Source organism: Lithobates pipiens, unplaced genomic scaffold (assembly GCF_037356315.1).
Source record: "Lithobates pipiens isolate NorthernLeopardFrog02 unplaced genomic scaffold, aLitPip1_a1.2 Scaffold_1, whole genome shotgun sequence".
NCBI lineage: Eukaryota > Metazoa > Chordata > Amphibia > Anura > Ranidae > Lithobates > Lithobates pipiens.
The window spans coordinates 14,119,659-14,133,914 of record NW_027507685.1 but is presented as its reverse complement, the minus strand read 5'-3'; the positions used below and the strand labels follow the sequence as shown (position 1 = coordinate 14,133,914).

At 41.2% G+C, this 14,256-nt stretch overlaps 1 protein-coding gene across 1 annotated transcript in view; it reads left to right on the top strand.

Annotated features, from left to right (window-relative positions):
* Nucleotides 1-4,849, top strand: part of SMARCA1 (SNF2 related chromatin remodeling ATPase 1) — a 264,681-nt gene extending 259,832 nt beyond the window's left edge. The window contains exon 24 of the mRNA XM_077478748.1: nt 3,813-4,849. Within this exon, the coding sequence (XP_077334874.1) occupies nt 3,813-3,881 (69 nt within the window). The 3' untranslated portion in view covers nt 3,882-4,849. The remainder of the gene's footprint in view (nt 1-3,812) is intronic.
* The last annotated feature ends 9,407 nt before the right edge of the window (nt 4,850-14,256 follow it).

Below are 14,256 nucleotides of genomic sequence, written 5' to 3'. Positions count from 1 at the left end.
CTACATTCAGTCTACACAGTCTACAAGGACAAGACTATCCCTGGTTCTTTATAGTTCTGGCGTTGGATCTGGGCAAGTCTTTCCTTCCTATTCTTTGGAATATTTGTATGATGGATGCCAGACTGTGGCACTTTGGGGGAAGGTCCTGGGCACTTTGTTAGTGGGCTGGCCGTTGGAGGAATCTCTTCTTACTGTAAATATGGCTTTTTTTATGTCCATCTGACTTGGGTTTAGTCAGGAACACTTAACCATCAAGGAGGTCCCAGCAGCCTTGCCACAGTAAGAGGGGCCAGTTGGATCCTATCTTGTGTAGAATTTGACAGCCTTGTCCGCTGTTTTTATCCCAGACATGAACCATTGTCAGGCAGGTTCCCCAGTCTGCAGTGTCTGGCTGCCAGTCAGCAGAACTTCAATTTCCAGCCTAGTCCAGGATTTACAACCAAGGACAGTTGTCAGACAGACATCCTCAACTGGTAGCACATGGATCCAGGGGAATTGGCCCTACACTAGGAGGTGTTCTAGGACCTGGAAAAGCTCCAGGTATAGGGGGATGTCAGATGTGGGCTTCCTGGCTTCCAGGCTCAACAACAAATTTGATGGGATTATCTTCAGCTTCTGGTTGGTGCAGTGGATGTATCACGTACCTTCTAGTAGCGAGCCCAGATTGCGGAGAGAGGCCTCCTTTACGACTCCCACTACCGGTTTCCTGGCAATGTAACAGGGAACACAGGAGTAAGGAGGGGTACAGGTGCCTGGCAGGATCAACAGATGGGTAGGATGGGTAGGCGAGGTTCAGTGGAGCAGGTAATCACAGTGAAGGGATCAGCAGGTAGTTTATAGCAGATACACAGTTCAAAGGAGCAGGTAACTTGGCAATAAGCAGTGCAGGAAAGCAGGCCACTTGTAGCAGGTGAACAGTGTAATATACACAAGTGCTTGCAGCAGATAAACAGTCAATATAAGCAGGCACTAGGAGCAGATGGACAGTGCAATACTAGCAGGTTACTTGTAGCAGATGACACAGTTCAGTATAAGCAGGTGACTTGCAGCAGATAGGTAGTTCAATATGAGCAGGCACTTATAGCAGATGAACAGTTCAATACTAACAGATTACTTGTAGCAGATGACACAGTTCAGTATAAGCAGGTGACTTGCAGCAGATAGGTAGTTCAATATGAGCAGGTACTTATAGCAGATGAACAGTTCAATACTAACAGATCACTTGTAGCAGATGACACAGTTCAGTATAAGCAGGTGACTTGCAGCAGATAGGTAGTTCAATATGAGCAGGCACTTATAGCAGATGAACAGTTCAGTATAAGCAGGTTACCCTTTTAGCAGACGGATGGTCAGAGCAAGCCGGATCGGATACCAGACAGGAACGAAGTACAAGGGAACAGGCAGGAGAATAGTCACAACAAGCCGAGGTCGGGTGCAGGCGGATAGCAGATAGGTCACAGGCAGGCCGGGTCAAACAGGAACAAACAATACGGATCAGGTCTCACAGATATAACGCTGTAGAGCAGACAGCAAAGACTGTTGGCAAGAGGCTGGTTTAAATAGGCCGTTTGGCGCCAATACGGACGCACGCACGCGACCGTGCGCGTGCCCGCGACCGTGCGCGTGCCCGCGCACGCGCACCTGTGTACGAACGTAGGGGCATTCGTACGATCGTGCGTACCCGCGACGATCGTACATCAGAAGACCTGGAGGACAATCTCTTCGTGAGCTTTTCATGACAGGATGCTCCATCAGATCAGTACAACTTAATTTACCCTGCTCCTCTCTGAAACTTTTTGCCTGTCTGTTCTGCAGGATTGAGATGGATGGCATAATGGTCATCCCCATAGCTCCAGATTGGCCCAGGGAGGTGTGGCAGTGACCAGACTCCTGGTAGATGCTCCATGGGCTCCTCGAGATCCGATCTTGTATCCCAAGTACTGGTTTACCACAGTCATTGGGTTTAACAGCATGCCTGTTGAAGTCCAAGTCTTGGGAGGATAAAGACCTCTCTGAATCTAGAACGTCCACTGCCCGAAAAGGTCAGCCATTGCCCATGAAAGGAAATAAACTTTCACCCCAGATAATTTTTTGGTGTGGCATATTCTGACCCTTTTTACAGTTAAGCAGAACTATAGGCAAAACATTCTTTTTTTTTTGATAAAGAGAAGGTTAGAACCTTTGTTGGTTTATTTTTTTGCCATCTCTGCCTTTGGGGAGATTTTCCTTCACTTCCTCTCCCATCGCCAAAACAGGACATCAGAGAAAAACCCTGTAAATTAGGGGAACCCCTTGTGGACCCCCAGGCCATCAGAACTAGTGTCCCCATTGGAAGATTTCCCCTCTAATACTTTTCTGGGGATAACACAAATGTTGGCAGGTGTTCTAATCTCTCTTCACTCAATCCAAAACTAAAGAAAAAGTTATGCCTTTAGTTCAGTCCGGACCAATATTTGGCCCATGGTACCATCAAGTATCAAATTTTAGCACTTGCTTTTTTGTTCCAGTGACTGCTATCATCCCATTCTTTGATTAAAACTTTTTGTGCAGGCCTCATGTGGCTTCCAATGTATGTTTACCCATCACTCCATGGGATCTTTTGGTTCTTTTGCCACTACAAAACCCCCCACTTGAGGCTATAACAGATATTCCGCTTTCCATGGGGAAGGCTGTTTTGTTGTCATCACCGTTGTGATGCGCTTGTGTAAACTGGCAGCCTTGTCTTTTTAAAAAAAAAAAATTCTTGTCTTACATCTACACAAAGTAGTGTTGAGACTCAGAGGCTCTTTCATTGGTAAGTTTGGCTTTTCATCACAGCCAAGACATTGAACTGCCATTAGTTTCTGCACTATAAAGTTTATACAGTTCATACTTAGAAGGCCCCTCTCTACTTGCTTTTAGCTCCTGTACATGAGAAGCAGATTTCCCTCTATTATCTGGATGTAGTTTGTGCTACACAAGCCTGCATCACAGCCACTGCTTCCATTCAAGAGAGAATTTCTTTGTCATCCCAGTGTTAGGAAGGCTAACTCTCCTTTTGTCATACAAGATGGTACCCACAAAGCAGAATCAGCTTCTCTTTACACCAGTTCTCAAGATCATACTTCTCCAAAATCAGACTCAAGATTTTAGGCTTTAACAATAATCTAAGAATCAGGTTCCATCCTTTCTTGTCAAAACACACTTTACTGGATCTGTGAGCACTTTTTGGGCTTTTCCTTATCAGGTTACCGTTTCCCAGACTTGCAAGGCTGCCACCTGGTTCTCTGTTTTACCAAGTAGATGTTCAGGACTCATCTGATGTCAGCTTTGAGCGTAAGGTCTTTTAGGCAGATCTTTTGTGGGGTTTTTTTTGTTTTTTTGTGAGCCTGTTATAAAATTGCTTGCTTTGTTGCACATCCCTCAGTTGGACTTCTTTTGGACATCCCGTATGTCTCTGAATCCTCTGTTACCAGGAAAATAGGATTTTTGTACTCGCTGTAAAATACTTTTCTTGGAGTTCATTGAATGCACAAGTCCCACCCCTCTATGTTCACGGTCTTGCACTTGGCACTACATTGTTAAAAAACTGGTACATGTTGGGAATGGGAGTGGTTATACCAGGCTGGTCACTGTTTTTTGTTTGCCAGTATTCAAATCCTCCTGTATGTGGCAGTTTAACTCAGATGTCCTTGATTCTTATGTTCCTAAATGAACTCCAAGAAATAGACTTTACAGTGAGTTTTACCTTTAAAACTCTGAACTTTTTTATACCAAGTAAATAAAATTTGGTGCAAGGTAAAATATGTGACCGTGTTTTTATTCTTTTCCAGTCTGGTAAAAGAAAAGCGGATGCGGTAGCAGACAGCTCCAAAAGGGATGCAAAGAAAGTGAAATCTTAATCTCAAGAAGTTCTTCAAGTTATTGTTACAAAACTGCTGTTTTTTGTGCATTTCTTATATAATTGTCCTCATTTATAGTTGTAGAAAGATGTTGTTGATAAATGAACATAGCACTGTTAAGCGCAAGTAAGTGCAAAAAACAATAAAGGCTGTGTTTGACGTACTTTGCTTGCAATGTGAATAAATGGATCTCAATAGGAGATTCTGTGTCCAAAGAACCACAGAGCAAAGCTAGTCAAATGCAGCATCAGATCCATCATCCTCTTAGCTTAATTAAAGTAAATGGGAATCTACAGACTTACATTTAAAGTGGATTTCAAACATGCAGAAAAAATGCCCATCCATATAAGCCCTAAAATTGTTTTGAGTTGACACATTTTGCTTTGCTCACACCCACCAATCACATTCAGACTTTCAGATCCCAGTGTCAGTTGAAAGTTGGAATTCTTGAATTTGATTTATCTTTAGGTAAAACTAATATTGCCTTATATAAGAAATTTAATTTATCCCATCTTTGCAAAGGAATAATGGTTCATGATGCAAACTTCTTAGGAGCCATGACACAGAATAGAATATGGTGGGGCCTGCTTAGAAATGGATAGGCCCAGAGCCCATTTCTTTTGCTTTGGGGTCTGCTGTAGGGGAACTGTGAAAATGGATCATTTCATGCATGAGATAAAACACTTTAAAACACTTATATAAATTAGGCCCAGTGTCTAAGTCAAAGTTGTGCTTTATTGCAAAAATGTAAATGTGGCCAAACGTGTATATTTTTACATTTCTTTTCCTGAAATACATGTGATATTATATTTTATGCCCCCACCAGTATTTACATCTAAAGTATTTTGTGAATTTCATATATTTCATAATACAGCTGTCCTGGTTTTATGCAAGCGCAGAAGGTTTCGGCTTTTGTATGTTTTATACTGTATGCAGTTGCTTTGAAATAAAAGATCAGTTGGATTTTTTCTCAATGTTTTCTTTAATTCAAGTATAATGCATTTAACCACTTGAGGACCGCCGTATTGCCATTGTACGTCAGCACAATGGCACAGGCAGGCACAATCACGTACATCTACGTGATTGCCTTCCAGCGGGTGGGGGGTCCGATCGGACCCCCTCCCGCTGTTTACGGCGGTCCGATTCGGTCCAGGAGCGCTCCGTGATGAGGGGATGGCCGTTGGTTTTCGGCCACCCCCTCTGGATCGCTCCTGGCCAATGAGAAGCTTCCTCCCCTGTGTATTGTTTACACAGGAAGGAGGAAGTGATGTCATTCTCCTCGGGGCGGTCTTTTTGACCGGACTACGAGGAGAAGAGTAAAAGTAAGTGTGCACCAACACTACACTGACATGTAGGTACACACAGGCACACAAACCCCCCCCGATCGCCCCCCGATCCCCCGCCCGCCCCCCCTCCCCCCCCCAGTCACAGTGTCACTGATTGCATTGATCATTTCTTTACTGATCAATGCATTCAGTGTCAGTTGTGACAGTAAAAACTGTCAGGACAGTTAGTGTTAGGTCCAGGGTAGCCCCCTATCACCCCCCAATAAAGATTTAACCCCCTGATTGCCCCTAGAGTTAACCCTTTCACCCCCTTTTGCCAGTGTCACTAAGCGATCATTTTTCTGATCGCTGCATGTGTCGCTAGGTAGCTAGTTATTTTTTTAGGTTCACCGCCAGGTTTTTATATCGCTAGGTACCCCGATATACTACCCAATAATGTTTTTAACCCCCTGATTGCCGCTAGTTAACCCTTTCACCCCCTTTTGCCAGTGTCACTAAGCGATCGTTTTTCTGATCGCTGCATTAGTGTCGCTACAGTCGCTAGGTAGCTAGTTATTTTTTTAGGTTCACCGCCAGGTTTTTATAGCGCTAGGTACCCCGATATACTACCCAATAATGTTTTTAACCCCCTGATTGCCGCTAGTTAACCCTTTCACCCCCTTTTGCCAGTGTCACTAAGCGATCATTTTTCTGATCGCTGCATGTGTCGCTAGGTAGCTAGTTATTTTTTTAGGTTCACCGCCAGGTTTTTATATCGCTAGGTACCCCGATATACTACCCAATAATGGTTTTAACCCCCTGATTGCCGCTAGTTAACCCTTTCACCCCCTTTTGCAAGTGTCACTAAGCGATCGTTTTTCTGATCGCTGCATTAGTGTCGCTACAGTCGCTAGGTAGCTAGTTATTTTTTTAGGTTCACCGCCAGGTTTTTATAGCGCTAGGTACCCCGATATACTACCCAATAATGGTTTTAACCCCCTGATTTCCGCTAGTTAACCCTTTCACCCCCTTTTGCCAGTGTCACTAAGCGATAATTTTTCTGAACGCTGCATCAGTGTCGCTAGTGTCGCTAGGTAGCTAGTTATTTTTTTAGGTTCACCGCCAGGTTTTTATAGCGCTAGGTACCCCGATATACTACCCAATAATGGTTTTAACCCCCTGATTGCTGCTAGTTAACCCTTTCACCCCCTTTCACCAGCGATCACAGTATAAGTGTCACTGGTGACGCTGGTTAGCCAGTTAGTTATTTAGGTTCCCCGTCAGGTTTTTATATAGCGCCAGGGACCCCCATATACTACCTAATAAAAATTTGAACCCCCTGAAAACCCCTAGTTAACCCTTTCACCACTGATCACCGTATAAGTGTTATGGGTGACTCTGGTTAGTTTGTTTTTTATAGCATTTTATATTCAAATCCGGAAGGCAGTGCTTGGTTTTCGGGGTCCCGTACGTGGCTAGGCTCCCAAAAAGTCCCCCACATGTGGTATCCCCGTACTCGGGAGAAGCAGCAGAATTTATTTTGGGGTGTAATTTGACTTCTGCCCATAGCATGTGTGAGCAATATATCATTTAGTGACAACTTTGTGCAAAAAAAAAAAAGTTTGTAATATTCCCGCAACTTTTGGCAAAATATAAAATATTCCATGGACTCAACATGCCTCTCAGTAAATAGCTTGGGGTGTCTACTTTCCAAAATGGGGTCATTTGGGGGGGTTTTGTGCTATTTTGGCATTTTATGGGCTTCGAAACTGTGATAGGTAGTGAGGAGTTAAATCAAAAATTTGCACCCTTAGAAATCCTGAAGGTGGTGATTGGTTTTCGGGGTGCCGTGCGCGACTAGACTCCCAAAAAGTCCCACACATGTGGTATCCCCGTACTCGGGAGAAGCAGCAGAATGTATTTTGGGGTGTCATTTCACATATGCCCATAGCATGTGTGAGCAATATATCATTTAGTGACAACTTTTTGTAAAAAAAAAAAAGTTTGTAATATTCCCGCAACTTGTGGCAAAATATAAAATATTCCATGGACTCAACATGCCTCTCAGTAAATAGCTTTTGGGTGTCTACTTTCCAAAATGGGGTCATTTTGGGGGGTTTTGTGCTATTTTGGCATTTTATGGCCTTCGAAACTGTGATAGGTAGTGAGGAGTTAAATCAAAAATTTGCACCCTTAGAAATCCTGAAGGTGGTGATTGGTTTTCGGGGTGCCGTGCGCGACTAGACTCCCAAAAAGTCCCACACACGTGGTATCGCCATACTCGGGAGAAGTAGCGGAATATATTTTGGGGTGCAATTCCACATATAACCATGGCATGTGTGAGCAATATATCATTTAGTGACAACTTTTTGTAAAAAAATTTTTTTTTTTTTTTTTGTCATTATTCAATCCCTTAGGACAAAAAAAATAAATATTCAATGGGCTCAACATACCCATCAGCAATTTCCTTGGGGTGTCTACTTTCCAAAATGGGGTCATTTGGGGGGGATTTGTACTGCCCTGCCATTTTAGCACCTCAAGAAATGAGATCGGCAGTCATAAATTAAAAGCTGTGTAAATTCCAGAAAATGTACTCTAGTTTGTAGACGCTATAACTTTTGCGCAAACCAAAAAATATACGCTTATTGACATTTTTTTTACTAAAGACATGTGGCTGAATAAATTTTGCCCTCAATGTATGACTAAAATTTAGTTTATTCGATTTTTCTTATAACAAAAAGAAGAAAATATCTTTTTTTTTCAAAATTTTCGCTCTTTTTCCATTTATATCGCAAAAAAAAAAAAATCGCAGAGGCAATCAAATACCATCAAAAGAAAGCTCTATTTGTGGGAAGAAAAGGACGCAAATTTCGTTTGGGTGCAATATTGCATGACCGCGCAATTACCAGTTAAAGCAGCGCAGTGCGAAATTGCAAAAAGACCTCTGGTCCTTAAGGTGTTTATTGGTCCGGAGCTGAAGTGGTTAATAAAGAATATGTATCTGGTCAGATTGCGACAACAGTTTATCGCATTATACAGTACGTAAAAGGAAATTTAAACACAATAAGGCTCCTAGATGATATCTAGTAAAAAGGATGCTTAAGGCACTGTTTTTTTCTATTAAATAACACACACTCAGCTAGAATATTTCATTATTTAAAACTCAGTTTAAACCAGCAGTTGAGCAGCTAAATAGTTTGTCAATTTTAAACATGCACACTTTCCTTAAATGTGTGGTTTGCCATGTAAACTGAATAATGATGGAAGGGCATGCATAGCTATCACAGGGCCCTTCAAGTCTGGAATGGATTTTAAAGGGGAACAAAATGGCATAAGGCCCCCTTAAAATCCTTACTATACTCTTATCTGAGCATGCAACCTTGCTGGCTAGGAAAGGGAGAGTCAGTAATATCCTGAATCATACCAGGCCACATGCCCTCAACATGGTGAGGTCAACTTGCCAGGAGGTCCCCTCTCAAAAAAGTACCTGGTCTCTGTGTTGATGGAGAAAAAGGCTGCTTCTTCACATCCGAGAACTTATCAGAATCTGTTGGGCTCCCTTTAAAATAAGGCATCCCCAGACATCCAGCCCCCCACCTTATGTGAATGATTAAGAGGTACATAATCTGGTTTTACAGTCACAAAAAATGCATACTAAAAACAAAAAACACACACACTGTATATGAAGTTCTTTATTTATTAGAAGAAAAAAAAAAACATGTCCTGTGATATACAAAAAATTATGCTTTGTGAAGTAAATGAAATACAATAATCCTGTCCCATCAATACTTTGTTGCAAATGACAACTTCCTGGCTTGTTGCTGAAAGTAAACAAACCAGCCAATGACCAAATGTGGTCATGACTTAAGGACGTCATTATTTGGGATCCCTGGCTCGTTTGTTGACATTCACCTATCAGTGAGGGAGCTGTCTGTTGTGACAGTCTCAGGAAGAGAGGATTGTTGTAGCATTGCTCATCATGTTTGTGCTAGTAGGGTTTGCTGATTTTTAAATTGTTAGGCGAACATCCAGGGAACTGAATGTTGATTTGTACGCTTAAACTGTAAAGAGAAGAGGCAGCAGGCTCATCTCACTTTCAATTTGTTCTCTCCTCTTATCAGCTTGCATCTTGTACTGCCCTACAACTGATCCTTGTGCTGCAATAGGCTGATACCAAATCATATTGCTTGTATTTAAAAAATATATTTAAGGATGTATTGACCACTTTCAGACCGGACCATTTTGCTGGCTTAAGAGCAGACCACTTTGTGCGATTCGGCACTGCGTCACTTTAACTGACAATTGCGCGGTTGTGCGACGTGACTCCCAAACAAAATTGATGTCCTTTTGTTCCCACAAATAGAGCTTTCTTTTGGTGGTATTTGATCACTCCTGTGAGTTTTATTTTTTGAGCTATAAACAAAAATATAGCGACAATTTTGAAAAAACGCATTATTTTTTACTTTTTGTTATAATAAATATCCCCCAAAAATATATAAAAAAAACATTTTTTTCCCTCAGTTTAGGCCGATACATATTCTTCTACATATTTTTGATAAAAAAAGATTGCAATAAGCGATTATTGATTGGTTTGCGCAAAAGTTATAGCGTTTACAAAATAGGGGATGGTTTTATGGCATTTTTATTAATAATTTTTTTTTATTAGTAATGGCGGCGATCAGCGTTTTTTATTGGGACTGCGACATTATGGCGGACACATTGGACATTTTTGACACATTTTTGGGACCATTGTCATTTATACAGCAATCACTGCTATACAAATGCACTGATTCCTGTGTAAATGACACTGGCAGTGAAGGGGTTAACCAGGGGATGGCAGTGTAGGGGTTAATTGTTCCTAGGGGCGTGTTACTAACTGTGGGGGGGCTGGGCTTTGTATTAGTGAACACTGATCTCTGCTCCAATCACATGGAGCAGAGATCAGCGTCACTTGTTGCTAGGCAGAACAGGGAGAAGCTGTTTACAACGGCATCACCCCGTTCAGCCTCCCCGCGAGACGATCGCGGGTATCCTCGTGGCGATCGAGTCCACGGGACCCGCGACCGGACTCACGGGGGTCCCGACCAGAACTGCGAGCGCGCCGCCAGAGGAGAGCACGCGGTGGCAGGGCGGCATATAGAGATGGATGTACCTGTACGTCAATATGCTTGCCCGAGCCATTCTGCTGACGTACATCAACTGGTTAATGGATATAGAGCTGAATTAATTAAAAAGTTGACAGTCTATCCCTTCCACACTTTATATAAAATTGAAGAAAATAATTTCATTCTTGTCCAGTAAGGGACACAAGAAGTCATATTGGTGCCCACAGGATGATTAACCACTGAAAAACAAAAATACTTGTAGGATAACCCCTCCTTTACCCAGCTCACTTTTTTTGAGTATCCTACGAGAATGGACATCTCTTCTGCGCTGCTGGAAAAAGTCAAATTTTTTGGATGGCTTTTTTTTTTCAAATTTTCCCAAGATTTTGTCATCTAAGTCTATCATTTAAATACCAGACCCTGTTGAACTGGACATTTTAGCATGGAATTCTGCAACTATTGCGCAACACATAGTGATTTAACGCTGCACATCAGCTCCAGGGTATAGGAAATTAAGGATAGCCTCGGCCCCTGCTCCTTCCAGTAGCCATGCCACTGACATGTTTTGCCCTGCCCATCGGGGCTTAGTCATAGAGATAGGATCACGGAGCAAGACTCTGACTTTTTATGCATCAGTGAAATAAATTTAAAATACAGTTGGGCTAGCTGTCAGTATTGTTTGGTGGAGCCCAGCTGTCTTTTTCATTTATTATTTCACTTGCTCATTTGCACCTCATACTTGTTTTTTTTTTCAGTGCCTAATGATGCATAAAAAGGTCAGTCTTGCTCTGTGATCCTACCTCTATGACTAAGCCCCCTTAGGCGATGCTGGGACTGAGGCCACTCTTCACTTCCTATACCTTGGAGCTAAATAGTGTGCTGTGTTGAACCACTATAGATTCCTAGAGCTTTTGGATAAGAACGCTCATGACAGTACACTCTTTCACAGTGTAACATTTGAGCAACAGCATCTGGTGCTTGGAGTAGCATTCCATCAATGTGATATTGTGCAACACATATTGGTTATAGCTGCGCACGCTAGCGTGGAAGAAACATTTCTAGGTGTCTCATTTACAGTTAACTCTAAACTGATGATCTGCTCAAGTCAATTCAAGTGTTGCTTGCTGAAAATTCTGGGTTCTGGATTTTTTTTTTCAGTTTTGTGGGTGCACACAGTTTTGAGGCCTGACACATTTGCTATCTATTTACTCAGCACTAAAATTGGCCATTAAATTGTGTTGTGTTTTATTCTTTTTTGCAATAACACCATCATATCACCAGCAAAGCAGCTTCATTATTATCCCACAAAAAAAGAAGAGAATGTGTGCTGCATTTTGAGATTTCATAATTTGGCACGTCACGACTTGTGTACACACACTCAGAAAATCTGTCCGTTGAAGATTTTAAAACCTGCCATCCAAGTCTGACAACAATTGTGCGATGGAGCATGCAAACGGTCGGATTTTCCGCCAACAGCCTGTCATCACACATTTCCCCTCGCAAAATCCGATCCCATGTATGTGGCTTAATTGTGTGATTGCTATTGCTGCAGCAGAGTTCCATGGGAGATATCTTTTGTCTAGTGTATCAGGGGTGGAGCGGTCTTCTTCCCATGATATAATTGCTACTCTCTACTTTCATATTGATACAGTTCCAGTTCATATTGTGATTTATTTCATTTTAACATTACTTTCCATTTTTAGATTTACAGTAATTTTAATTCTAGTCCCCTTCAGCGTGCCCTTATTATATTATTACCAATATCACCTGGAGAGTTAGAGGTGTGCTCTGTGCTTTTACCTTTTCTTTGTTTTCACACATTAACTTTATTATAGATGTTGAATCTGTCAAAGTAAAAAAAAAAACAGCTGCAAGTATAAAGTGCACCTAGTGGTGCTAACACATACCCAAAGCAGCTTCTCAAACTCTTCTCTTGTGTCTCAAATATCAGGCTTTTCTAAAAGGCAAATCTTTGTAACTTTCTGTGCTAAAACCTGCCCACCCTTCTTTGGCCAATGACGCTGAACATTATAGTGATGGGCCATGAAGGATAAAGAATGCTAAGAAAAGCCTTGCATTCAGTGGTGATGGGAAAGCTTAGGAGGCTACTGAAGGTATGTGCTGGCACCTCAAGGTTTAGGCCTGCACTTTATAGCTACAGACGTTTGTACATTAGAGCCAAATTGAGCAAGCATTTTCATCTGGGTGAGTCTGTAGCATCTTGTTAAATAATTATTTGTTATGCTACCTCATGTTTCAATATCATACCTCTCAAGTTTTTGAGATAGGAACGAGAGACACATTAGCAAAAGTATGTAGGCATGGGACACACCCCCTTAAAGGAGAATTATTAAAATAATAGTTAAACCCACAAGTCTTTTTTTTTTTTTTTTTTTCTACTGCTACTATTCCTTTATACTGGCTTTTGAAATTTACAGATGCAGAAATTTTGAAATTGAAAGAAAGTTTTAGCACTGGGAAACATTTTTTGAAAGATGCAAAGTGCAATATATATGCATCTATATAGATCAAACCAAAATGAGGAGGAAAGGGGGACAGAGAGACTTTGTTCCAAATCAGGGACAGTACCTTGAAATCAGGGACAGGTGAGAGCTATGCAATATACTGTATGTGGGCATGAAAGCAATGCTCTGAACCATTGAAAACTTGGCCTGGTTTCATTTATACAACAATTCTGGACCAGTCATATGAAAAGAATAGCTTCATGGGTGCTTTTAGCGAGGCAGACATTTGCATTAGACACATACTTGGATGAAACCTAAAGCCAAACAAAAAATTGAAAAGTACCTTGTACCCTACTTGAGAAGATGTGCATCCTACAGTGTAAAAAGGAAAAATAACACAATAAGGGAGCCCCCAAAGCTGCATAACCCATAAGTATACAAAAAACACAGGAAATTTCCTGTGTGTTTTTTGCATCCTACAGTTTCCTCTGAAGAACCCCTTTTCAGCCAAGGGGTTGGTGGAAGAAGCTCCTAGGAGACAGGAGACACATTCGGTTGAATGAGCAGCCTCTCTTCTCCCTCTACTGGTGGCAGGGAGCAACAGCAAATAGAAACAAAAGAAAAATACTGCGCTAGCCTAAAAAACAACACAAACACAAAAAGAGTTGATTATTGTGAGTATGTTTTTCATGATCTAATAAAACGTTTTTTATATGGATTTACCATATGGGAGTATCTCTTATCTATATTCTATGAGCGATCCTGTTATTGGAGGTCGTGTGGAAGGGTTTAATGCTGTCCTGATTCGATGGTCCCTTGGGAATCTTAATGATATATGCTCAGATTTCTTTTTGGTTTGGTAAGCGCGCATTCAGATTGTTAACCAGCACAGTGGTGGTGAAGGAAGCCTATACTCTATACAGAATCTAGCTGGAGGAATATCTTCAATCCAACGGACTGTTGCACTTATTTTTCTTTCTTTTGAGAGCACTTTATTGGGCATGTTTGTTTATTTTATTTATTGATGTTTGCACGTTTCTCTCTTTAAGCACTATATGAGTTTATTAATTATATGAGTTTATTTATGTTTATATTTATTTATTTGATTTTTCAATGAATTTGTCTATTTATTTATTTATTCGATATTTAATATTTATTTAATACTTAGAGTGAAACTGTTTAAACACTGTACATGCATTAATTTCGTATATGTATCACGATTGATTTTCTCATTTGCATATCTTTTTCTTATTTTTAGCAGTCACATTAGATGGTGGCTAAATTTTGCTAGGGTTTATCATATGAGAGAGCGCGGTTATAATTTTTATTTTAGGGAGCAACAGCAGGCTGAGGTGGGGGAGCATGCTAATCTCTTCAAGTATGGTAGAAGGTCCTATTTATTTTTTTCCACTTTCTGTAGGGAAAACAGCCACCGAAAAGTTACACAGAAGATGTGGTTATCTTTAAAATGCAACATTTTATTGTATGACTGGAATGTACCTTTCAGTACCATTACCTTCTATAGCTGGCCACATACAGA